This window comes from Chironomus tepperi, unplaced genomic scaffold (genome assembly GCF_022539635.2).
Source record: "Chironomus tepperi strain 1889 unplaced genomic scaffold, CSIRO-AGI_Ctep_v1 contig_445, whole genome shotgun sequence".
In the NCBI taxonomy this organism is placed as follows: domain Eukaryota; kingdom Metazoa; phylum Arthropoda; class Insecta; order Diptera; family Chironomidae; genus Chironomus; species Chironomus tepperi.
This window is the reverse complement of record NW_027226567.1, coordinates 2,299,124-2,326,293: the sequence shown is the minus strand read 5'-3', so window position 1 is coordinate 2,326,293 and position 27,170 is coordinate 2,299,124. Positions and strand designations below refer to the sequence as shown.

Here is a 27,170-nt window from a genome sequence, read left to right as displayed (position 1 = left end):
GAGAGACACATTGGAGTAGATTTGGAATTGAGCATCAAAAAGTCGCCGGAGTGCTGATGCTCTAATCGGCACAAATTATTCATAACAGCCATGACTGTAGCTGCCATATGGCGTCCAATTGGTAATTTTTATGTTAGCCGCCATCTGGATGCCATGAAAAACTTGCGTCGATCGAGTTCACGTATAAATTTTGTCAACCAGGCAGCCATGATACAGTCAGTATGATGAGAATCAAGTGTTTTACATTTGACAGAAAAACTTGACCTATCCGCGAGACTTTCTATGGTACAGTTCGAATATATTCGGATTGGTTTTCTATCCAATAAACTTCTTCCTTACCTTTTGGAAGGAGGCTGCCGATAGATTTAAGATTGCACTTGACATTATCAGAGTAATTGGCCAGTGAAAGCCACTGATTGATTCAGCTTAAGGAGGTCTTTAGGACATCTATAGGAGTTCATTGATTACAATTGATCTCTACGGCCAGCGAATGAAGTTAGTAAGGAAGCAAACTAGTTCCTTTAAATAATGTCTTAAATCAATTGAAAATTCAGAATTTCTGCTTACCCGAGCGACACTAACATCAAATACAATCCGCCACAATGGGGAATCCATAGCCATAAATCATATCGGTTATATCATCAACAAAATTATCCAACAATTGAATGAAAATTAGAATGATATTGAGTAAAAGACTTTTTATTATGAAAATATTTAATGTCATAAAGCTATTAATAACATTTTTCAAAACTATTACTTTAAGTGCTGTACATAATGCAAAATCACAGTTCCATAGCTGGGTAATTAAGTTCTGCAACCAAGTTTCTTCCCCTTCTCGCCAAGCAAATTTCATTCATTCATAATAAACAAATCTTAACGTTGTATAAGTAACAATTTTTGCCACACACAGCTATTAATGATTCATATTCGTTGTTTGTGGAATTTCTCACAATATTTTGATAATTCATTAATTATTTTGAGGTTATAGGATCTTCAGTTATATCCACAGAAGGAAAAATGCTAATGAGGTTTTCGGAGCAACAGAACGAAAAATTTCAATGCCCATTAAGACAGAAAATGTGTTCCTGCATAGATAATTGAAGAGTAATGTTAAATTTGCAGCAGGACAGCACAGCAGAGTTGAAATTATTCTAGTGGAAACTTCATCCACAGGAATCTAAAATGATAGCTTTTGATGACTATCAATTAGTCTAGTTGTACGCAATTTGTGTGCTGCTGCAAACTAGTATCGATAATGCTATGAACCGTTTGCAGCATTTGGTTTTGGTTTACTCGACTCGACTCAAGCGAAATCGACTCGATTTTGAGCTCTGATCAAGTCTCACCGTCAAAATGCCGCGGCACACAGGTTCCTACCATTCTAAGTGACACAAATGATGAAGGTTCTGCCACGAAACTTTAAAGACACCGCCAAACCTCTTTTATTAGTACCAAATGGAAGTCGATTAAATTTGGCAGCCATATGGACATAAAACAGAGCCGGATTCCATTTGGTATTAATAAAGGAGACTTAGCGAAGCCTTAAATGTTACGTAGCGGAATCTTCTTCATTTGTGTCACTCGGGCACTGAATTAGTCTACATATATTAAAATATAGAGCACATTTAACGATTATTTTTGACAATTTTTATGACAAAATCTTATCAGAATTCCAACAACACTCCATCCATCACACCAAGAATGTAGACAAAAAAGCTATTAGAAAATTATTTAATAGCCTACAAAATAAAGTAAAAGAAAAATCATTTCTGACTAAGTCAGTCTTATTTTTCCTTTTAACACTCAAGTCGGATATAAAGTAAGAAGAAAGACTTCGGCAATCTTCGTGGTTTTTTTTAACATTTCTTACTTCTTCTCTTGTTTCTTTTCTTTTTTTTTAGTGAAATTCATGTAAGCGTATTTGTGTGAAACTACTGCAACCGTTAAAAAGAAATTTTCAGTTCTTTGATAAACTTGAGAGAGTTAAAACGTGTTTCTTTAAGTCGTGCGCTAAAACATTTTTATTAAATTTTTTTTCATTTCTCTACCTTTTTCCTAACTCGACGATATGATCTACTTCTTGTAAAAAATAAAAGAATTAAAAAAAGACTCTGTTGTTCGAAAGGATTAACTGGAAATTTCATACACAATACAGAATTATTAGTGCAAAGAACATATATGCAGCATATATGCTTAATACATAAAAAATTGTCGTGTGCAACAATAGAACCGTTGATTGTGCATAATTGAGATCAATTTTTTGTATTGGATATAAGAGATAACAAAAAAAGTTGCCAATTAATTATCTAATAACAGTGGCATGGGCAGTGAATTGAAAATGAATGAAAAAATGTGAATGACCAACAAAAGCTGAAATTTTTTTTAGAATTAATTAAGGCAAAAATAATTAATGGATTAAGATTCGATAAGAATAGAAGGTGGAAAAATATTCAGAATCAATTAAAGATTCTCAAAATTGGAATTTTGTGTAACAAAGAATAGTAAAATAATAAAAATTAGGAAAAATGATGCGAAATAAATGTCTAGTAAATCTCCTAACAATATGTGGATTAATTACTGCCCTTAGTGTAACAAATGGTGAGTATTTTTACAGTGTGAATCTATGGAAAATGCTACAATTATTTAAAATAGAACGAGGAATTTTTTGGTTCATTAATTTTGTGTTAATTGAGTCTTTTGGAATTTTTTGAGCCTCATTTTTCCTATCAAGCTAAGAGCATACTTTCATGATGCAGAAAGCACCTCGGTACTCTTTACCTGTTAGGATTTTTTGAAGGTTTTGGAATTTCTGAGATGAAAATTTGAAGAAAAATTCAATTTCAAATTTGATGACAGATTTAGTCTCATTTTTGTGAGTTTGTAACTTTACAAAATTCATTTAAATTTTTTTAATAAGTTTGAAATTAATTTTAACATAATTTGACTAATTTAAAAGAAAGTTTGAGAGTCATCCATAAGACTGGAAATTCTTGAAAGAAAGTTAAAACTACAAGTGGGTTAAAAGTGAATTTTTGATTAAAAATGTTAAAAATTATAATTTCAAACTCTAATGTTCATTTAAATGCTAAAATTTCCAAACGACTTGAGGCTCTATTCCAGATTTGAGGCCAGATAGAGTTTAGATTTAAATTTAGTACTCCAAATCCGGAAAGCACTCAGAAGTATCCAAAATTCTGATCCAGGCTTGTGATACTTCGATCCCAGACCTGATAAAATGAAATCCGGAATCAAGCTAAAATCAAATCAGCCAGAAACTGGATTTTCAGATGTTACTTTTTAATGTGTCACGTGCAAATGTGGAATGCATCCTCCATTTAAATGCATTTGCCTTAGTTATTCAACTCGGTTTTATACACGTTTAAATACTCTTCTGAAAGTTTCAAGTCTTTGGTCTCTTAACTCAAAAATCAATCATTAAGCTGAAGCTTAAAATTCACCCAAATTAAAATTTTGGTGTGAATATTATTGAAGAAAAACTTGGAAAAATTTCAAAAATAACACGAAATTTTGTGCCATCAATCAGTTCATCCCATTATTCCTGCTATGAATTTTGATGAACAAGTTAATGAAGAAATAAATTATGTAAGTGCAAGAATAAAAAATTGGATTATTTACTAGTTTTTTATATATGTAGGCAATCTAAAATGCTCAAACATTTGCAAATACGTTTTAGAATATTTCAAGTGTAGCAAATCGTCATAAATATTATTTTGAGAAATTTCATCATTACAAAGTGAATTCGCTGAGTTTGTGCAAGTCACATTATTGAATAAATTGTTAAAACTTTGAATTTTTTGAGATGAAAAATTGCAATTTTCACAATTTTAAATTGAAAGTTTTCGAAAATTCACTTTTTCACAATTTAAAATTTCAAAACATTACGAAAGAGTCTGACCAAAGTTCATTGTTATTTTTCGATAAAGTACCAATTTTAGTTATTCATAGGGTTTCCAAAAACGGGAATTTTCCCGGGAATTCCCGGGAACGGGAACGGGAATTCCCGTTCCTGATTCCCGAAATCTGGCGGGAATATTCCCGAATTCCCGTTTCATATAAAAAACATTTTAACCAAACTTTTTTTGACTTAAAATTTTCAATTTTTAGAATTTTTATCTGAAAAAATGTCTTTTAATTAATAATTTAAAACTAATGTGTTATATACCTACATTATTCATTGTATATTTATTCAAGTTTTATCAATTTTTCTCATAAAAATTTCAAAAATTTGGAGTAAAAATTACCCGGGAATTTTCCCGTTCCCGAAGGCCATTCCCGTTCCCGTTCCCGATTCCCGAAATTTCACGGGAACGGGAATTCTGGAAACCCTAGTTATTCAGAATTACTAAATTTAAATTCATAAAATTATTCACAAATGTCGAAAAAATTATTTCATTATTTAAGAAAATTATTAAATTTTCGAAAGCCCATGACACATTCGATGCCTTATTTACTCAATTGCAAAATATCGTCTCTCTATTTGGCTAAATTTCCCTTTCTTTAGCTTTTTAATTCAAGAATGAGTAACCACACAACTCATGAGAAACTAAACATTCGTCTTGAAATTTATACTGACTATGTAAATATTAATCTATTATTCCAATGAATCTCCATGTATCTCCCTCTGGCAAACTGAATCGAAAGATAAGCATCATGTAAACTTGCTGGAAGATCGAGACCAGATTCGGACACCTATTAAGCGTTGCATTTTCTTCACTTGTGTTGTTCGGACTTGATAATTGATACAGAACAGAATTATCAAACTGAAAAATTACACATTCCAATTTTGCGATACCAAACAGCACTATCGAGTCAAGTATAACATGAAACAAGCAAGCCTTCAATCCCAAAATATTGAAATATTTAAAACCGCATAAAAATTGCAAAAATAAATTCAAAAACTTCTCAAACCTAACCAGTCTCCCAATAAGAACACCCAATAAATCATTTCATGTAATTACCTTCCTTATATCCATTCTTATCGATCATTCCCATCAGCAACTGAAATTTACACCAATTTCTCACAACACATGCCACACTTAACAATATTTACTACCGTAACAATTCTTCATTCTAAGCCAATTCGCAGCAACAACATCTTCACATGGCAAAAAAGGAAGCCAAAAAAAAATATCAAATAATTGCATGTTTTCAATTTCTTTCTTGTGGTTAAGCTAATAAAATAAAATAAAAAACAGAGGAACAAGAAGTGAAGTAAAACAGGTGCGTTTTTGGTGAGTGTTACGGTCAAAGAGCTCTTTCTGCTGGAATTTCAAATAGTGAATTGGAAATGGGGATTTCTTGTTTCATATTATATACACAAAGTAGGCCAACAGTTGGCGCACAGTGAGCGTTCTTCTTATTGAGTATGCCTGCTCGTTATTTTTGCTCTTTTTTATGGATTATCAGCAATTTGGATGCTTCTTTTTTCGGGAGACCTGTTAAATAGAATTTTGTTTGTAATGATTGCGATTATATTTTTGAATTGTATGAATTAAATTAATTAATTGTTAAGAAGTGGCTGAGAACTGTTGTGGATTTCGGCACGTACGATCATAATTGCTACATTTTGATGATCGAGTGCACTTAGTAAGGTAAATTAGAACAGCCGATTTAGATAAATTGCTCATGATTAATCCTTTTTGAATAATTCAAGTATTTAATCTCGAAATTTCATCGAAAATAAGGTCCAAAAAATATTCATTTCTCATGTGAATAAAATATTAATAAAATATCATCGATTAGTTTTGTCGCGTTGAGCTAAATTTTCTACATTCCAACTTCTACGTTTTCGATTGAAATTGAATTTAACTGTTTCTGATATTAGTGCTATTTCTATACATATATTTTCGATCGTGTTTTTTTTTCTTTTCTTCTCTCCTATCTTTTATGCGGCAGAAACATGAATGGTTGTTGATTGAAGTATCTCAACTTCTGGGCAGGGTTGTCGTTTGCATTTATTAATAGGATGATGATCGGACAGATGGTTTAATGAATGGGTTTGAGGTATGGATGGGGCATGTAAGTGTAAGCATTGATTAAATTGTTTGAATTACCGAAGGGCACAATGTGGCGAGCATCAATTTTTGCCATAAAAGTTGGTTGAAATCAGTCGTTATGGTACCCGCTTGGGGTATGCAAAGGTAGCAGTATAGAATCCATATGCAATCGAAATGGACTTTTTATGGCTTCCAAACTACAGTGTAATAGAGCCTTGCATATCTTAAATAAGCTATTAATTGAGAATCTTGCAACTTCCTTAGTTGCTTCTAATTACAATCAATTTTGAAACTCCTGAAATTCTTCCAATTGTCAATTCTTCCCCAAAATGCTCCAATCTACACAATATCCCATCCTTTCCAATTCAGCATCTCTGCAAAAACCCAAAATCAACCATTTCCCAATTAAAAATGAAATTAAAGTTCTCCAGATACCTTACAACCAGGTACTATACCAATTAAATTACCTTTAATCACCGTAAAAATAATTTCTTGAATAAAAAACAACAATTTACAAATTGCTTGATGCCCGTAATTAATTAATACTCGAAAATTAATTAAATTTCCAACTTTTTTATTTGTGACGAGGAAAAAAATTGCAATGTGTGCGGTAGAAAATTTTATAATGAAAGTTAAATCATATAAAATACATGTAGCCAACATTGACATGGTCAATGTTAAAATTCTGTTGGATGTTTGACCAAATAGTGAGTGCAGATGATATGTGGTTGTAAAATTGCTTGCTGATAGTTTGTTGGTGATTTTTAATGAAATTTTAAATGTGAAAATTGTCAAAAAATATTAAATTTTCGATGTTAAAGTGTATGGACAGCAACAAAATCTCTAATAATGTGGTGATGACCTCGAGAAGGTTAAGAGCAGACCTAAAGGTTGATAGTGTGAATATGGCGACCCTAGTCTATGTGTCTTGGAGTATAAATTGAGTAGGACATTCTCAGTTTGACGCTGAGTCCGGCTTGAGTTCAGCTTCTTATAAATTTTGGTTTCCGAGAATTTATGCTTAATTTAATGGATCATATTAAATCTGGATTTGAGTATCATATGATTAAGTAATTTTCATGTCATTTTGAACCACATCAATTACCTTTAGATTCTCAAAAACCAAAGATAAAGCTCTCAAATCACTTTAAAAATCCCATCCAAAAACAATAAAAAACACAACATTTCCAATCTCTAATTACAAAATTTTATGAGGGCACGCTCACTTATCGATAATTCAGCATTCCTTAAATATTATTTTTAAGTGCCTACCTCACAATTTTTTATTGCTCATTATCAACTTAAGTACTCAATAAATTTTGTACTCAAGAAGTAAACACAAAATTCGCAATTCAAGCCATTAATGAGCGATACCTATCAAGGGATTATAATGAGTCTTAATCTCACATGTGTCTTAAAGAAATAAAACTTACTTTCATGTCTTACAAATGCTAAATTATAGCGAAAAAGAAGCAGTTGTATCTGTTCTGCTTTCTCTTTTTCTTAATCAAATTCAAAAATTACACATTTATCTCTAAAAAACATTTTAAAATCATAAAAAAGTGGCATATTTTATCAAAATATATATCGACAAAGGCAATAAACTCTAATTATAACCCTGAAAGGCAATAATTTATTATTTATGTAGTGTAAGTTTTGTGTAGAAAATTGATTCCTACTTTTTCTTCATCCAACACGCTACGTAGTTTTTGAACAGCTATGACAAATTGATTTTAATTTAAAAAATAAACTATTTCTCATCAATTGTTTATTTCCTTTACAAATACATGGTAATGAACTAATAACGAGATGTTAAACAAGGTGCAAATATATAATTTACTATTGTGAAATTTTTAGCAACAGATTAAGGTTGATTAATTTAACAAAAATTGTATTTTGAAGATCTTAATTCTTTTGTTCTTTAGAATTTCTTTAGAATGCGTGAAATGGAAATTGATTAGTCTAATTTTGACGTTCTTATAGAATAGAAAATGATTTTTGCACACATGAAATTCACATTTTATACATGACAATATGGGAAAATTGAAGCAGAAATATTCAGAGTGTCAAAATGATAGATTCGCTGAACTCAATTAATTTGATACAGTTTGGTCACAAATTGTAGTGAAAAATTCTAAATTATTCAAAATTGTTTGGCAATTCTTTAAAATTTCATGCTTTTTAGAACACATTTCTCTTGCTGAATTGCAAAAAATGTGTGATTCTAATAACATAAAGCAATTTGATGCTTACTTCAGATTTTTCTATTCAGTGAGGCTTCTGTTCTATTAATTCTTAGTTAGTGAGATACAGTAGCTCGATAACGAAGTCCCAGATTGGACAGAAATACTTTCGAACTAGTCAATTTATTGGGAATAAACTAGTTATAAAGTAACTCTGACTTTTACTTAGTTACATCAATTGTAATTGATTATTTTCCTTAAATTACACTTGAGTCCAACTCATTCGCTGGCTATCGCTTGCCAAACACTAAAACCAAACCTAATTCTGTCTATATCAAGAGACCAAATACTTCTAGTCTAATTTGAGCACTTCTAGACTCTAAACAGAGCATTGAACCATTCGTAGTCTAATCTTAGCAAAGTTAATAATTCAAACCTTTAGTTCACATCCATGAACTGCAAAATCTAAAAATTCACGATTCTAAAACTCCATTAAACCTTCATTTCCTCTTCCCATAAATCACAAGAATCTTCACACGTGAATCAATTTCTATTGTTCATCATTCAATCTCCATATTCAATCAATCAAAATTGCAGCAATCTTCTAGCACTTGCCAATACCTAATTAAGTTGCACATTCAAAAAATTGCAATTCTGTTGGAAAAATAAAGCCAAAGATTTTTCATCTTTCTTTCTAAATTCGTTCTTTTTTTATGCTGTTGCTTCTTTTAATCGGGAATTATGTATGGAATAAGTAGAGGCGAAAATGTTACAGTTAATAAAACTTCATAATTTTCAACCTAAAGAGTGGAGAATAGAAAGAGAAATAGAAGGCAAATTATGATTACATTTTATATATATTTTTTTTTTCTTCATATTTATAACTTCTCTTTTGTGTTACGTGTATATTAGAAAATAACAAAAAAATTCAAGCCCTGAATAAGAGCAAAATTAGTCGATCCTCTTTATTCTTGCTTCTCTTATACCTTTTGTTGTTATTTAAGTGAAAATTACCTTTTTTTGTGAGTGAAAGAGAATCATTATGAATTACATAGAGAAATTGAAAAAAGTCCATAGTGTACGCTATAATTAGCTGTCTGATCGATCATTTATTGGACCTTTTGAATGAGTTTTGGGTGGGATATTGTGTTGATCAATTGGTTAGTTTATATACTTGGGTCTAATGGCAGAGAATCACATGATACAGCGTCAGTTTACAACAAATTTGGAGTAAACTCTAATTAGTATGCTGATTCTTGTCATGAAGCTTTTCAGATACTGTAATGTGTTGCTGAGCTTACTCTGAGAAGCACCGGACTAGTTTGCACCAAAAAAAATCTGTTCCAGAGCTTCAATTCTATCAAATGACACTAAACTTCTATTTCTCCAACTCTAATTTCACCATAAAACCAACAAAATCAATGCAATAATCAACTAAAATATCCACTGAAGTAGAAAATTATCATGAAATTCATAACCAATGATCCATTGGAATTTGGCATAGATTAATAGGTTATCGATATGATAGTCGATTATGTTCTATTCATTAACCTACTTATTTAATGTGGAGAAATATCAAACAGACACCGTCTTATGTAATGAAAGTTGGACAATATCCAGCATATTTATAGCCAATATTATCTCAATTATTGTGTTCGATAATAGATTAGAGAAAATTTTCCTCAATCGAGTCATATAATTATGACTTTTTTTTATAATAACATGATCGGTGTTGATTGTGATTTATTATAGTTGTTTAGGGGTTCAAATCAAGTGAGTTAAGTGAGCTAATGGTGATTGCATTGTGAAATTGTTAGAGTAATTATTGTAGAATGACTAGAAACTCAGTAAAATAGCTGACAAGATGAGATCTTTGTCATTTTGAGCTGCAATGATGACTGTGAGCTTGATCTTTCAGATTATTATTGTAAATTCCATCAATAAATAGACTGGATGTTCTTGATTTGCTTAATATTCTAAAATTCACAATTTTCAGCATCAGTCATGTTTCAAAACAAGCTTAAATCCTCAAACATCAGCAAACACTTCATTGAACCACCAATCCAGCCCAAACGACAATCACATCAACTTTTCTCTCCCAATAACCAGTAGTAGCAATCCCATAAAATTTCTTTCCATTCATCATACCTAATCACATAAAATGCCAGCAGAAAAATTCCCTCTCACTCAATTCCAAAACACCCAATCTATCAGTTATGCTACCAAACAAGCCAATATTACATAAGAAATCGAGGAAAGTCAAATAGAAGAAGGCTCACAATTTTATATTTATTAACACTCTCATGTAAATCACTACTCATGCATTCCGTGCTCTTCCGCTTCACATAAAATGCCATGAAAAGCAACTTCATTTCCATAATTAGGTTAGTAGCAAATAGCATTTCTCTTCTACTTGTTTGCTTACTTACACGACTTTATTCTTCGTTGTCGTGTTTTTGCATGTATAATTTCAACTGCTCTAATGTGACGAAATTCAATAAAATGCACTGAATGTCTTGAAAAAAATTATGTTACATTTCGATTGAGCAAAGCTCCATTTGCCCTTATTGTTACAAATTATATGCATTAAAATGACGAGAGGTGTGAAGAAGAAACTTTATTGCGTGACTTCTAATCTATGTTTCTATAGCTCCCAGCTAGCATTTCAATGTAAAGAAATAATGATGAAATTTGTCATTAAAAAATGATGAAAGAAGTTCTTTTATGATAGTTCCGCTGTTTGTTACACAAAAAAGGCTGAGCATTGTCATGTGCATAAAGATGCATTTAGTGTGTTTAGTCTGTTTTACGTTCTATATTTTATTATTAAACAAACTTTCATATGCAAAACAGTTAAATTGCGATGCCTCGAAGAATAATATTTTTTTATTTTTGAGCAATTTAGCCATGTGTACGACATACTTTCATCACAATGAATTAGACACGAAATGGAAATTATGTAAATTGATAAGATATTTTTTGCTGATTTTACTCTTAACTGATGCCGAGACATGAAGACTTTTTTTTTTTTGAGTTTTATGGATGAGGTATTAACTCTTAAATAGAGGTGTGTGTGCTTATTGATGGATATGGAATGTTAGCGGCTGAGATATTATTAAATCACTGAATATTTTGCCTAACATTCCTTAATAAGCCCATCTCCTCAATTTTGTGGCATAGCAACTCAAGCTAGGCTTGCCAAACTTTAATATCTCGACAGACGTCACTAAAGCACATCCTACGTTAACAATCCAAAAGCAGAGCTTGAAATCCACTTGAGTTTTGGTACGAAAAAGTCAACTCGACATCATGTACTACAAGAACTCAGTGTCTAGAGAAAGTTATTCATCTACCATCAGAATAGATGACCTAACTGAACTTATTGTCTGAATTTAAACATTTTTTTTTTTGTTTTTTCAGCGAAAGGAGTGGCATAATTGGCAGATCACTTAGCCTCATTGTTGATTTTACTTGTATTACATACATCTAATCCATCAAAATGTGTGTAGAATTAATTTTTGGGTTCATATGTGAATATTTTAAAGACATATGGGAGTGATTTGCAAGGGAATTGTTGGGAACTAAATTGTTATTCGAATAGCTTCACTTATGCTGCATATCCCCCTAAGTCATTATTTATCATTCAAAAGGAAATAATTATATAGGAGCCATTTAAAGACGAATGGCTTCTGCTTGATTTTCTAATGTTAGTTTATGTATCATTTCATGTCATTTTAAGTTAAGTAATTGACATGAAAGTTGTTCTATGCACCGTAAATTGTAATGATGGTCATTATGATGATTGATTCTATTAACAACTTAACGAATTTGAGAAAAAGTGAATGGAAAATTATTGAGAAATTTTTTTTGGGCTAGATGGGATCATCATGAGTAGGAAAGAAATTAAGTAATAAATCAAGCCTGTTGTTCAGAGACTCGTAGTTACGTGAGGAATTACGTACCAAGAAAAAGGTAATTTTATTAGCCTGGAAAATTCCTTTCTCTTGCACGAAACGTAATTGCCATGACAAAAAAATATCTGAGAAAATGATTGCATCAATGACTTAATCTACAGAGATTTACAGCACTATTGAGATATTTACCATCGAAATTCCCACAAATGCATAACACAGAAAACTCATTGCAGTTAAAGATCTAAGTAGGCTTGAGCACATAACGATGACGTTTTTATAAAGAAAAAAAAGTGAGATTCTGCGGCATTCAAATGGACATTAAAGCATGTTGCAAGAAAGTAAGAAATAAGGACAGTAAAATATTGTTGAAACCTGTTCATAACTAGGTATATTATTATCCGGATAACATGTTGAATTGTTGTGAGGCACGAATATTATTAAGTGATATTCAGCTTGAGGGATGTAGAATTTTTGAGTTAGTAGACAATGTTTAGTCACAGGTGCTCTAGATTTGATGATTTTTTTAAAGGAATTCTTCAAGTTCTTGTGATTCTGGTTGGCTCTAACCTCAAATACATCCAAAAATATTCCCAGAAACTCAATAATCAAATCCACTCAAGAACTCAATACCCAACAATAATGTTCTACCTTTTTCATCTTAATCAGCCCAAAGCATTTAAGCCTCTAAAGAAAAAAAAACTGTAACTTGTTTTTTCAGACTTCCATCAAATTTTTTTTACAGTTTTATTCAACGCAAGAACCACATTGCTTGCATTATTCTCCGATATTTTTCAATTAAAACTTTAATTGTATCTCATCCAAAAACATTTTTGGTTCCTTTTGTTATTCGCAATATGGCTAATACAATTAAGACAATGAGACTGAAATTTACCATATAGAATACATGAAGTAATTTAGAATCCAGTTACATCAATTCGATAATCTAATTAGAAAAAATTGAAAACTCCTTGAATAGACTTTAAATGGCCAATGGAACGCTGGTCTTTCATCAGAAATTCTTACCGAAAATATTTAATCATAATCTTTTTTGTCTTCACTTTAAGACCATATAAGAAGCCTATAAGAAGTGTTAGAAATTATCAAATCTCTTTTATGTACCCCATCCAAGAAAAATTACCTTACTGGTCTTTTATTCATCATATATCTTAGCTTAAAAAGTGATACACGAACGAGAGGAGAAAAAAACGAAATAAATTTTATTTTAACAGCATTTTGTAACTGTTGTTGGGCTCAGTTGAATTGCTTCTGCTAATTAATCAAGAGCATCTTTTACTGATGAATATTGTGTTGAAATGTGTTGGAGTTGAGTCTATTTATTATGAGTTTTTAAGTGGGAAATGCATTTGAATGAGTTGATGTGGAAGTAATTCTGAAAATTAGACTTAAAACATTATTTAGAAGTGCTGCAAATGACTTAATGGCTCATACAGATGGCTTAAGCTCCAGAAGTTGAGATTTATTGAATATTTTTATCTAGTGCAACTGAAAAATACTATGATTTACTGGAAGTAGAAAAGAATTGATCCAGAGTTTAATCGACTGCGACAAATCGACTGAAAGTCTAGTTACAAACTTGATATTTCATGGAAAGTTTCACGAACATCAAGTTTAAAGCTAGAAATACGGGATATTACTCGCAATCTGCTCCACTAAAGGATGATTTGGTGAAATTCAGCTGTAGCAGACGAAATATGAAATACTTCAGATATGTATCTTATGTAGCCTAAATTGCATTGATCTCAATCATCCTAAAACAAAACAAACCAGAAATTTACAACTCTAGATATTAATTCCAATAAATTAACCAAATCCGCTCTAAAATCCTCAAAACTGCTCAATTTCATCAAAATCTGCATCATGTTCATCAACTTCCTCAACATCTGATCAAAATAATTCTCAATAACTCATCCACAATCTCCACAATCAGATCCAGTAACACAATTTCAATTTCAATCATGATCATGTCAAATTAAGTCCATCAAACTCATCCACAACAACCCAATAACCCCGCCAAAGTCCACAATTTCAATTTTATTTCAATTTCATAATGAACAGCTGGCTATCGAAATTAGTTTATATACACACACAAACATACCATGAACAGTAATTGAGCTGTTAATTTATCTACAATAAGAAGTGATTCTCATTGTGGTTCCCTTTCAACTTTTTTTATTCCTCAGTCTCCTCCTCTTCAGCAGAAATAAATTCGAATTAATTGTTTCGTCTTAAAAACTTTTTTTTTTTACTGATCATCAATTCATAACAAAACTCTTAAAAATATGTATAACAGTACCGGTTTGAAGAAGTTGAAAATCATTCTGTATATATGATCCGTTCATTACCGTTCAAGACAATAAATACGAGATGCTGTTTTCATTTATGCACACAAACCAAAGCTATTTTTACCATTCATTAAGCTTATTAAAATTATAATGTAGATGACTAGCTAATATTTTTGCATTCATTTTATGCGAATTATGAAAATTACAAAACTCTATAACCAATCATCATAACTAGCTGTGAGTTATAATTCAAATGGATATTTTGAAAGAAATTAAATGATTAATGAATGAATATCAGTACATGGTGTTTTCACGTTTAAATATACATATCAACAGGTGAGAACGGAACATGAACCAAAATATTTTGAGAATTTCGAGAGATTCTCATGTCAGGCATGTGTGTGGATGACTGTTAGAGATCAATAAGTCATTGGGTTAGTTGTGCTATTTGTAAATTGATTAAATGATAAGCTGGAGGTGATTAATGGTGTGAAAATTGCATAAAAATTGAGAATATTCGTGATTTTGCTATTTTTGGGGATTTGTGGCTTGTGTAGCTTCATGGTTAGAGTATTCAACCTTGCATGAACTCTAAATCCATCAAAAAACCAGAAAATTCCTTAAAACTGACCACAACTATCATCATCATCATTACAATCCCTCCCAGCTATAAATTACATCGCCATCTCCGTTCTACACTTCATTGACATTTTTAAATGACCAGCTTTAGCCTCGAATTTCCTTTCAACCTCTACCATTTCCATAATCTTATCCGAATGTTTGGTCATAAAAGCATCTTATCCATTTTCAGTGACATTTTCATCATTGTGGATATATTACATTTTTTTCGACAATAAACGTGTCATGTTTCACACCTTGTGAGTCTTTAAAGTTGCAAAAATATCAGACAATGCGTTCTTTACATGCTAATGCCAAAAAAAATTTCACAATAATGGTGCAAATAATTTACATTGAATTGTAATGGATACGTTAATGACTAAAATGACACACATAAGAGATATTGAGGATGACTTTTACTTCATAAAACCAGTCCTTTTATTGCTTGTAAGTTTGATTCAATGTTGGGTATGGAATTTAGTATTTTCGGAGTTGTTGCCGGCCGGTATTAAGAGGTTGGTATTTAATTATGGGGACATTTGAAAGGTTGAATGAAGTTTTAAGCTATTGAGCTGAAATTTCATAATATGCTTGATTAAATGCTCAGATATTATAAGAATTATAAATTTCTAAAGCATATACATTACCATGGCATAGAACAAGTTTTTTTAATTCCGCAGAATCTAACTCACATGCACTATTGCCGCATGTTCCTTATTAATATCGCTCTTAAATTGCTAAGGCACGTGAAAGTGTACTTGGACTACCAAAGAACTCGTAAAAGGATGCTGTCAATAGAAACAGCATTGCACTTGACATTGGAAATTGCCAGCTTTAGACGCCATCAAAAAGAGGTCAAGGCACAGTTAGGAACCAAAATTAGAAGTTAAATCTAAACCTTTGTTCCTAAATCCCCTTAAACATTCAAAATTGTCAATCCTCCCTAATTTACAATGCAAAACTATTCTCAGTTTTTATTTACACGATAAATTCTAATGAATACCGCCAACATTGCTCAATTCGCTTTCAAAAAAAAAGTCCATGCCATAAAAATATTTATTCATTCTTCTTCTTTTGAATTCCAAACAATCAAGATTATTATTTCTCTCTCAATATCTCCAATACGACAAAAAAAAAATTTGTAGGTCATTTGTAAGGAGGATGAGCCACGCGAATATCTTGCTTATGATGTCATAAAGTGCTTATGACCATCTATAGGAATATCACATTACAAAGAGCTCTACGCTGTTGACAAAAGGAGAAAGCTGGACATAAGAGAAGAAAATCCCAGATTTTTTTTTTATATTTAATTCCATCAAAATTTCTCTTAGTTGGAACCAAAAAAATATAAAAGATTTCTGCTTTGATTCAGGCATTCAAGCATTTGCATTTTAAATGAATCTAAGAAGATGTGGGAAAAAGCAGCATGTTTTCAATGAAATTAAGTGAACTTCGTTGATCTTTAAATATCTCTTCTGTTTTTTTCATCATAAATCAATTTTTAATCGCAACATCATCAGATATTTTTTGCAGTCCATACGATTGTTTATTTCACTTTTACGAAGAATTTGTTCATCATTGCTCGTATAAAAGTATTTTTTTAGATGGGGTCAGTGAACTTGTTTATGGTTTGAGGCTCATCTTAATGAGCTCTTCATCGCATCTTTCAAATCATAATTAATCATTAATTTCACTTGAGGCATGGAAGAACCTCATGATGATGAAACATTCAGATGATGTAGCATTTTCCAAATTTTTTCCACTATTTTATTTATTGAAATTCTAAAACAAATTTCAATTCGTTTTTAAAAATTATTTATTTCTTTCTTTTATTTGCAGCACAAAAATGTAGCTTTCCGGGCTCACCGGCACATAGTAGTGTAACATTTTCAGAAGATACATTAGTTCACGGTACAATAGCATCTTATTCATGTGAGAGAGGTTTCGAGTTACTCGGACCAGCTCGAAGGGTGTGTGATCATGGAAATTGGACACCGGAAGGAATTCCATTTTGTGGTAAGTTTTAAATTTAATTCATTTTTATCATTGGAGTATATTCAAGAACAAATTGAGTTTCAAGTACGATTGGATAGTAAGTTTTATTGATTGTATAAGGTAATAACTGCGTAGTAATACAAATTTGATTCATTAAAAATGATTTCATTGCTTTTTCAGCAAATACTGTCAATTAACTAGCTTTAAACTTATGAAATCTAACTTTTGCCATTTAGTAGACAATAACACATTCATTATAATTCTAATTAGATGAATTATGAACGATTTATCATTAAAATACTTTTTGAGGTGGCAAGGGTATGAAACTAAGAGTTAAATTTTGAATAAGTTCACATCAAATTTCATCACAATGAATTCAAATCTTACAAAAACCGTTAAAAATCAATTGAAACATTCAATAATTCATTATCAACTTTTAATCGGATTTTCCGAACATTTACCTTAAGAATGGCCTTAAACTTTACATTCACAATACCTTCACTTACAAGATTCGATTGTTCCAAGTCTGAACTATACAAAACAATAACAAAAAAGCGAGATAAATTGAAATAAAAATTGAATATCAATAATTAAAAACATGTTATGCCGTATCTCCTATAAATTAGAAATAAAATATTTATTAAACATCGGAAATAAAAATTTTACAAATAATTTCCACAATTAAAGTACAGCATCAACGCTTTAAAAAGACAATAGACCGCATTGGAAGTAATTTCTTTCTCTTTCCTTTTGTTTCTTACAAGAATTTCTTCCAATTCGCTTTCAGTTTCACTATCAAAATCTTTATTTTGTTATTTCTCTTCTTGTAGTTAAATTCACACATGCCATTGAATTCAATGAGAGAGTAGAAGAAGTATCTTTTGTACATTGTCGGGAGGGGAAAAAGGTCTTAAGAAATGAAAACAAGATAAAAACTGTCTGCATAATTTCCTTGTTTATTCGAGGCGCATTTTTATCGTCTGTAAATGTTTACTTTTTTATCAGAATTCGTGTGGATATATCGATTATGTAAGGCACTGCGTGAATGGTTGCGTAAAAATTGAGGGTATTTACAATCATGCTAATTCGCTGTTATTCAATAAATCTTGGCTAGTTTTCGTGAAATGCCATAAAAAATGGAATCAGCGGTAATAAAACAATTCGAATGAGGAGTCATTCACTCGTTATGTCCGAAAAATTGAAGATTTAGCTTCTTTGCTCCATTTTATAAGAGAATATTCAAGTGATTGTATCAAAGAAATTTTTTACATGCTTGACATAACATCCAATCAATCCCTAATCAAATTTACTCATCAAGTCTAGACAAAACGAATCCAAAATTCCTAAGCACATCAAAATTTTGCGCCAAAAAGGCATTTTTTTCTTACTATTCACCTTCAATTCCATAAAAATACTCATAATATAACGAGAAAGAGTCGTGACTTATTAAATGGAAAGTTGTTTATTTTCTTCCAATCCACAAAACACTATGCAAAGTGAAATTTTTGTAAAGATTTTTTTTCTTTCTCTCTCTTTTGTGCTTGTTTTGCTGTTTCTACTCACTGACGACTCAACCTTTTTTTATTTCTTAGAGACTTCTATTCGTAGTTACATTGCGAATGCTTGCAATTTGTCACAATAAATAAAAATATTTTCATACACCAAAAAAATTTATTCTCGTGTGGAAATTGTTATGGAATGTAGGTTAATGATTTAATAATCTTTTGTTGTGACAGAAGCAACAAGAAACCATTTAATTGGTTGACTTTCATAAGAATAACAAAAGGTTGTCTCATTTGCAAGTCAATTTTCTATTCTTGGATGTGAAACACTTTTGATTTCGAAAGTTTTTTTTTTGCGGTTCGGTTTAGGGCAATGATCGGTTTAAGAGGCTGAGTTTGTTTGTTGAGTAGCGTTCTTTGTGGGTGTAGGATTGAGATTTCGCGGAGATCTTTGCAACGTTGGTGGTTGCGATGCTTAGAAAATGAGAACATCAAGTTGCTTGATTTGTGATGAGTTTGAATGAGTCGACAGTTCTGGAAATTCTAATGAACTTTTGGAGCACTATGGCGTATTTTATGACTGTTAATTGTTAGAATAGTGAAAATTCAGCAGTCAGCAACATTCAAGTCTTAATCTTTAATTTTAGATGAGTTCTAGCTACTCTCTGAATGAAATTCCTTAATACAGCTTAAAATTGATCTGTTAATTATGATTTTAAAGAATATCACTCGAAAAGAGACAAGATCCTTATTAACCAGACCTTTAGCAAGTCAGTTCAAACCAATCTAGTCAATATGACCTCAGCTTAGCTTTATGCTTGCTTTTAATCATTGATTTAAGTCTGTTTATTGAAGAATGTTTCATGACAGATCTCAAAATCCATAACTGATGACTTAATTTCTAGTCACTAACAATAAATCATCAAAGCCTAAAACAGTGAAATTTAAAGACCTCCGAAATAATTTTTCAAAATTCACGGACAAGTAAATGACAAAAAACAAAAGTCATAATGACTCATCACATACCCAAAATTCCTAAAACTATCAATTTCCCATTGTTCATATGCCGCTCGAATTCCAATTTTCACGATCAACATCATCCATTGAAATAGTTCTTATTCACATTTAAAGACATCTTAATAGAGTTGTTATTTCTCCCAAATCATTTCCTTATTTACAAATTTATTCACGCATCACAAAAGCAATTAAGCCAACACAAAGGAGAATTAAGAAAGTTACAATACGCTGTGAAGAAATTTGAAAGGATCTTATTCATCATGAATCACTTCTACTTTCTATTTACGTCAAAATAAAAATAAATAGCTAACTAATCTTCCTAATTCGATTTAACAACTAAAAGACACAGCGAGTGAGTCATGAACATTCCGTAGATAAAGAAGCAAATGAATGAGACTTGAGGCGTAAAAGACATTATTAAGTACACTGACACACAGATAGTAACACAGTGACACAATACTTTGTATGTAGAATTAATGGTAGAAAGTGTAGTGATGCAAGTCTTTCAACCTTGACTTTCTTCTCTCTTTTTTCCATCTCGTTCCTTTTGTTTTTTTATTCTAATCGTAAACAGAATGGAAATAAAAATTCATTGCACATACACTGGTTTTTTATGTGATTCTTGTTTATGTTTACCGGAATCACATGGTAGAAAATTTCTTTATGGCTTGTTCCAGATTTTTATATCCCGAAGACGGTTGTTAGCTGATCAAATGTAGTAAGCTTGTAAAATTTGGAGTTGCTGAGCTTCTGCCTTGAGCTAGTTGGTTCCTACAATCACTGTGCATCAAATGAAGCGAGAAATGTTACAATCCATTAGCGTTGGTTCCATTTGTCGCCTAAAGATGTAAAATATATGCTGTCGATAGCGTCGTTTTTGATTAAATTCGGAAAAAACAACAAAATGTAAATTTCTTTTATTATGTGGCACCTATGGAATGTGTCCCATTGGGAGAGATAGAAGATAGAAGGCCGAGAGAAAAGAATGCTTATACTTTATATTAAAAAAAATATGAGAAATCCACAGAGAAATGATAATAAATTATTCAAACAGCAAAAGATCATCAAAATGCCGTTAGATTACGGCTCTGTTGTATTTCAATCGAAATCAGAGCTTATATGAACTGATTGGTGATGTTGTCATACTACTTTATGCTGTAAAGTGGTCGTACACGCTAAATTGATTATAGATAAATAGAAAATAACAATTAAATAATGATTTTCTTGCTTATGATGACTTAGTTCTATATTTTTTTGCTTCACTGATCTTCTAAATGGAACTTCTTTTTCATTCGTACCACGAGACGTTCTGCTTGGCATTTGTGATGACAAAATATTATAACGGATATTTGGTGTTGTCTCTCTTTTTTTGTTTATCGATCAATATTTACATACTTACATCGCTAATTGTGAGAATATACCATCCAATTATCTGCAGTTGAGGATCAACATACAACCGGATGTATCATATTAATTAATGTAGAATTGAACGTTTAGAAACGCTTCATTATTTTTTAATTAACGAAAAGTTCCTTCGACCTCTCTAATTATTTAACTTTTTTTGGTGATGGTTCCATGCTACTGACATGGCCATTAATCAAGAATCTTTGGAAGCGAGCATTGATTAAAAATCATTTTTATTGATGAAGCTTCTTGGAGATGATAGGGGCGATTATGTTAACAATCAAGAGTGAAATTTGATCTGTCTGATGATCATGAAGCGTGGCCTTTTCTCTTTTGGTCAATTTTTATTGATTTTTTGTTGGAATGTTGACTGATTAACGTTAAGCTTAGATTATTTTGAAGGGAACTGATTCATCGAGATGCAGCGATGATTATTCTCTGATTACGCTGATATTGATTCTGAATTGTTCATGTTTGAGCAGTATTTGAGGTTCAATATCGTGTTACATCTCTAAATCAGAGTTGTCATGAACTTATTTTGGAGTCCGAGTCTAGTGGAGCTTAGTTCGAAGAATTCTTTCAATGATGCTCAAAAGAATGTCTTATTGCATGTAAAATCAGTTCTCTGAATACCGAAAGAACTACTAGATGATTTACCTAATTGTTTTCCTGTTACAAGGACAATACAGGCTGCCTGAATGCAATTTGACATATGGATGCGATTAATTGTCATTATTACTAGACTATTCCCACACAAATATCAGAATACGATGATATGAGAGTCCTTTCACCTTCAGTATCCATGACAATTCTCTTGACTCGCTAATAAACTACACTTGATGCTAACACCATCTGCTGTAAACTTGCACAGCTTGCAAAAAATCATTTAAATCCCAATAAAATTTTCACTTTCCTTCCAAAATATTCCACATCATTTCGATCAACTTTTTATTACATCCATAATATTTTAATAACTTCATTAAAAATCCACACTTATCGACATTAAAAATGCTTTAAATCTCCCTCGACTTGAGGTCAATGAAATTCACATCATAATAATAAATCCATTCCAAATATCAAACGTGTTAAATATCAAGACATATTAAAAATATCTCCGGATATGGTCAAAAAACTTACTTTCAGTGCACAATTTCAAATCCATCAATTAAGCTAATCTACAAATTTGATTTCTAATATTTCATACACGACATTTAGTGAAATTTTTTATTATTATTTTCATACTTCCTAAATCATGTTTTCAGTATGTTCAATACAAAATGATCAAGAGCTCATTTCCTTCCAACAATGAAGCTATTCAGTGAGTCACTCATAGAGTCTCAATAAAAACATTATTTTTATGTTTTCGGATATACCGCGTAAATTTTTTTTAAATAAATGAATTATAATTAAGCACAACACAATCCTATTCAATGACTGCATTTCGACACACGTCTTATTTAATGTAACGTGAAATGCTTCTAAGAATGTTAATATGTCGTTGTTAATTGTGTGTATATCGTATATATACGTATATGAAGAAGAAAATATGAGAAGAAACCGCTTAGCAGTTTTTGTGAAAGAAGGAATGAAGAAAAAACAAGAAAGAAGATAAAAAATGGGTCAGCAGTGTAATGAAAAACCTGTAGTCTGGAATGTGTATTGGACGTTAATGAGTTTATGTTGTTTTAACAGCATTGAAAAAATACAAATTAATTTGAATTCCCCGTTTTTTTTATTAGCACAGAAGTATGAAATGTTGAATAGTCGTTTTTATATGGGCAGTGCCCGAAAAAAATGAGTTTTTTCAGCCTTAAAATATCGACAGTTTATTATTCTTTTAATGCTTTCTTGGGCGTTAAAGTATTATTTTTTACGGGTTAAGATACTTAAAGGAATTGCTAACACATGGTGGCTAAAGACCCTCATTTTTTATTGAAATAAATGTTTTACAATGTTGCTTAAGGAACTGTTAAATGTGGGATAATAAGAGGGTTATTTTATGAGGTGTCATTGTGGTCGAGGAAATTAACGTAAAACAAAGATGTTAACATAGTTTTGGATACTATTAAAATTTGACTGCAAAACTGTTTAGAATGAAATCATCGAGAAATTGTTTCATGACTTTATTTAGTTTATTTACTTATTTAGTGTTTTAAGTGACTAAATATCGAAAACAAGCAATTAAACTAGCATCAGACACAATCTTGAAGGTTTTATGGTTCAAAATTGATCTGTTTTGCTAGCGATGGAAATAAACTGGTTCCTTAGATCCTCGCGTGTTGTCAAATTGACATGACTCTGACTTGGTTTCGTATCTGGCCTAAATATCAGATTGACGACAGCCTAGTGCCGGATTTTGGATCAATTAACTGACTTGAGCTATTTGGGTTGTTTTTATGGCTTTAATGCCTACAGTCGAATTAGAATCAATCGATATACTATTGACAATAGCTTCCTAGAAGCTTTTAGGTGTCTACTAATTGATCACGTGTATTGACAAGGTTAGTAATACAGCAAAAATAGGAAATTTCATGCAAAGCAGTGCCAAATAACTTCGATTGCCTAAAGCACTGTACGGCTCATTCACTTGCAAGCAAAATTCCATAACATTCTCAGAATCCATCACCAAACCAATGCCAAAAAGTCATTGGCACTAAAAAGCCAGTCAATTTCATTTTGCAAACAATAAAAGCCAAAAAAATTAACACTTTCGATCATCTTAAAAGCGACAAAAAAAAAGCTCAAAAGCCTTGAAACAAGATTCATTTTCATCTATGAGAATAGCAAAAAAATGCTTAAATTGTCGCCGATTATGTCGAATGAGTCGCAGGGTAAAATGAAAAGTGAAAACATTATAGTATGTATACATAATATTGCGTGAGTAATCTTGTAATTAATAGTAAAGTACACAAGATACACAATAAGAAAAAAAAGTATGGATGGAATTTAAAAAAGGCTGTAAAAAAGTCCCATCACCATACAATGCATGAGCGTCTATGAACTCTTTTTTGTTATTTGTTAACAATTCACTTTCTTTAACTGATTCTTGTGCCTTTTTTCGGTCGTTCATTTTTTTGTTGCTGACGCACGTGTATTATACACAATAAGTTTAAGTCACTTCAATTTTAAACATCCAGAAGACGTAAAAAAAATTGTAGCATTTTTACGCAAACAAGTCATGACAACAATGAAGAAGTAAAAAGTAAGTTAATTAAATGTTTACGGCAATAGCGAAACGCAGAAAAAATTGTAAATGAATCTCATCAGCTGTTGTTGTGTGTAAAGGCGACTCACAGAGGCATCTTGTGCATAATTTGTGTGTGAATTAGAGAACTGAATTTACTACACAATAGGATCTCTATATGAATAAATAAACATGGTAAAAAGCAATTCATTTTTATTACAAATAAAAATTGTAAAGGTTGAAAATGAAATGTTTCCCAAAAAAGCAGCCAAGACAGCGATTCCCACAATCACTGCGAATTGAAAAGAATTTTTACTTTCCATGGTTTCCCTTTTACTTTTCTGTGTAAAATATTGTTTAAAGTTGTCAAAAATATATATTCTTACTTTCTTCATCAAGCAATTGAATGCTCAGTAATGCTCAAGCATGAGTGAAACACACACAATGTTGTAATTAGGGGATCTGAAATTTCATTTCATTAATCTTGCACACGAGACAAAAGAAGAAGGAATTTTACTTGGGAAATTGATATTTAAGAGCTGTAATTTATGGTTTGTGGATTCTTTTTTTGCTACTGAATTCTTATGGGAAGTTAATAGTAGATTTGTAGTAAGTTAATTAGATTTTGTGAGGTTTTTTCGGAGATTTTTCAATTTTTATATCAAATCAATACTTTGAGAAGTTACTTGCTTCTTTTCTTCGTTGATCGGAACACACATGAGCTCATAGAACACTTTATAGATTGCCGCGCATATAGAACACCCAAAGCTCGAGACTTTCGAAAACTTTAACTCATTCAGTCTATTTACTTACTTCGCTGGCCATACAGATCAATTGTGGTCCATGGCATCCCTCAGATTGCGCATAAACGCAGTGTTGACAGGTCTCTATTGTTAAGACGCCTCCGCTGGAGAACGGACTCCCAAACTCCTGTGATCTCTAGCGCTGTAACCTCATATTCAGCACAGAATCCATATTAAGCCAGTAAGAAAACTTCACAAACGCTATCTCAAAAGACATAGTCTCAAACCTCAAATCTAGCTATGCCATTCAATGAATATCATTTTAATTTCTCAATCATCCCGTAACAAATGTGAATTTAATAACTTAAAAATGTGTGAGAAAAGTTCATTAAAATTCTTATAAGATCAATTACACCGACAGTCCATTAATATCTGAAAAGTATGATACCCTGTCCACTACTCTTGAAATTTTAGAAGCATCATTGATTTTTATGTGAATATGGTTAATTTAAAACGTGTATGATCAATAGAAACATATTAATAACAAATTATATACGCTTTATGTGGTCATTTTGAAGTCTGAATCAATTGTGTAGGCTTGAAGTTAGGAATATTGGATGTTTTTTGGGTGACCTAAGTTGAATTGAAATTTAGATTGTATAGAAAATTTTGTAAAATTTTGCAAAATAATTGGAAATATTTCTTATAAAATCGAGAAGGGTTGCAGAGATGGGATGCACTTCTTTAGAATTCAAAGCGACAGAGACACTCCGAACTTGATCATCGATTGATTCTATTGTTCAAACTTGGACGGCATTATGTTTTAAAAGGCGGAAATTTGGATGCCACACATAGTTTGGTGCGCATTAAGAGTCCGTATGTAATCCATTTCGCCTACATTGTGTCACTGAGGCTTACAGTTGGTATTAGCCTTGAGAATTCATAATCTTTATGAAAATCTTAATTACTTTCTGCCAAAAAGATCAAAATTAAGTACAAAATCCATTTTAGGTATCAGATTTGCTTATAAGAAGCCTCAAACTTGCCTCAAACCCACTAAAATATTCCCCAGTCTAGCCAACAAAAAAAATCCCTTTCACTTGTGAACCTCTAAACAAAAATCTCAATTGTCATCAGATGATTCATTGACGCTCATAATTTACAACAAATGAAAGAAAAATGATGTGAATTAATGAATTAAATAAAGTCATAGCAGCGCATCATAACAGTAAATAATGAATAAAGAAATATCCAAAAAAAAGTACTTTCACATTTATTAATAAATTTTTCATTATATCTTCTTCTTTTTTTGTGTGTTTCGGTGATTCATGCCTTAAAGAATTCTTCTGAAGCTCACTGAATTAAAAGTAATGTTAAATGAAAATGGCAACAAGGCATTAAATAGTCTGACATAGTGAGCTACTTTTGATAATACTACTGCTCTTCAATGCTCACCAATTTCAGCATGTTACTGTATTTATTTACTTTTCTTTGCTCATTTCTCTCTCTCTCTGCGAGCTGGATGTGAAGTAAGAGAAACAGTAGAAAATGAAGAAAGATAAAATAACGAAAGTCATATTGGAGTGATTTATCTTGTCATCGAATCAGTTGTAGATGAGATGGTGTAATGAGTGTGAAAATGTGCTATGAGAGTTAGTTTAGGAGCGCATAAGCTGATCGGTTTGGAATTGAGAATTTCACTTCTACCTTCTTGGCTATGGGGCTTGTTAACTCACTTCAATTGCTAAGGAACGTATGAAACTGGCTGTATTCTTTGAAATCTTCTATCAGTACATGCTATTCTACACATCCAATCCTGGAAGCTTATCTGACATTTGACACACCCTAACAGGCAAAGAGTATGCTCTTATTGTATAAAAATATCACTACGGTACCTAAAAGCGGTCTCTTAGCCTGTTAGGTACTGAATGTCAAAATCTCAAGATAGCCAAAACCTAAGACACATCGTACTGATTGCCTTCAAAAAACAGTAAAAATTACAAAATTCAATCTAAATTCCCTCAGGTTCATCTAAACCAATGTCACACCTTCCTGGTAAGCCTCGAATGAGAGCGCACGGTATTCAGTTTGTGGCGTTTCCAAGAACTTTTGGTGGCATACTAAAGTGCCGCAGCACGCAGATTACCTGATCTAAACTGATCCAAACGATAAAACAATTCACAAAGACAAACCGCTCAAACTAGAACAACTTCCTCACCCAAACCCCACCAAATCATGCTAACAAAAAAAGAGCTTTGTGAGTCGAAAGAAAATTACTAAAAATTGCACT

The 27,170-nt window shown here is 31.6% G+C and overlaps 1 protein-coding gene across 2 annotated transcripts in view; it reads left to right on the top strand.

The window, feature by feature from the left end:
* Nucleotides 1-2,072: 2,072 nt before the first annotated feature.
* Nucleotides 2,073-27,170, top strand: part of LOC139098249 (uncharacterized) — a 37,343-nt gene continuing 12,245 nt past the window's right edge. For both annotated transcript variants that reach the window (XR_011545163.1, XM_070650382.1), the window contains exons 1-2: nucleotides 2,073-2,598; nucleotides 16,875-17,051. Coding sequence is in view for 1 of the 2 variants with exons in the window: in XM_070650382.1 (XP_070506483.1) it covers nucleotides 2,526-2,598; nucleotides 16,875-17,051 (250 nt within the window). In the remaining variant the exon portion in view is untranslated. The remainder of the gene's footprint in view (nucleotides 2,599-16,874; nucleotides 17,052-27,170) is intronic.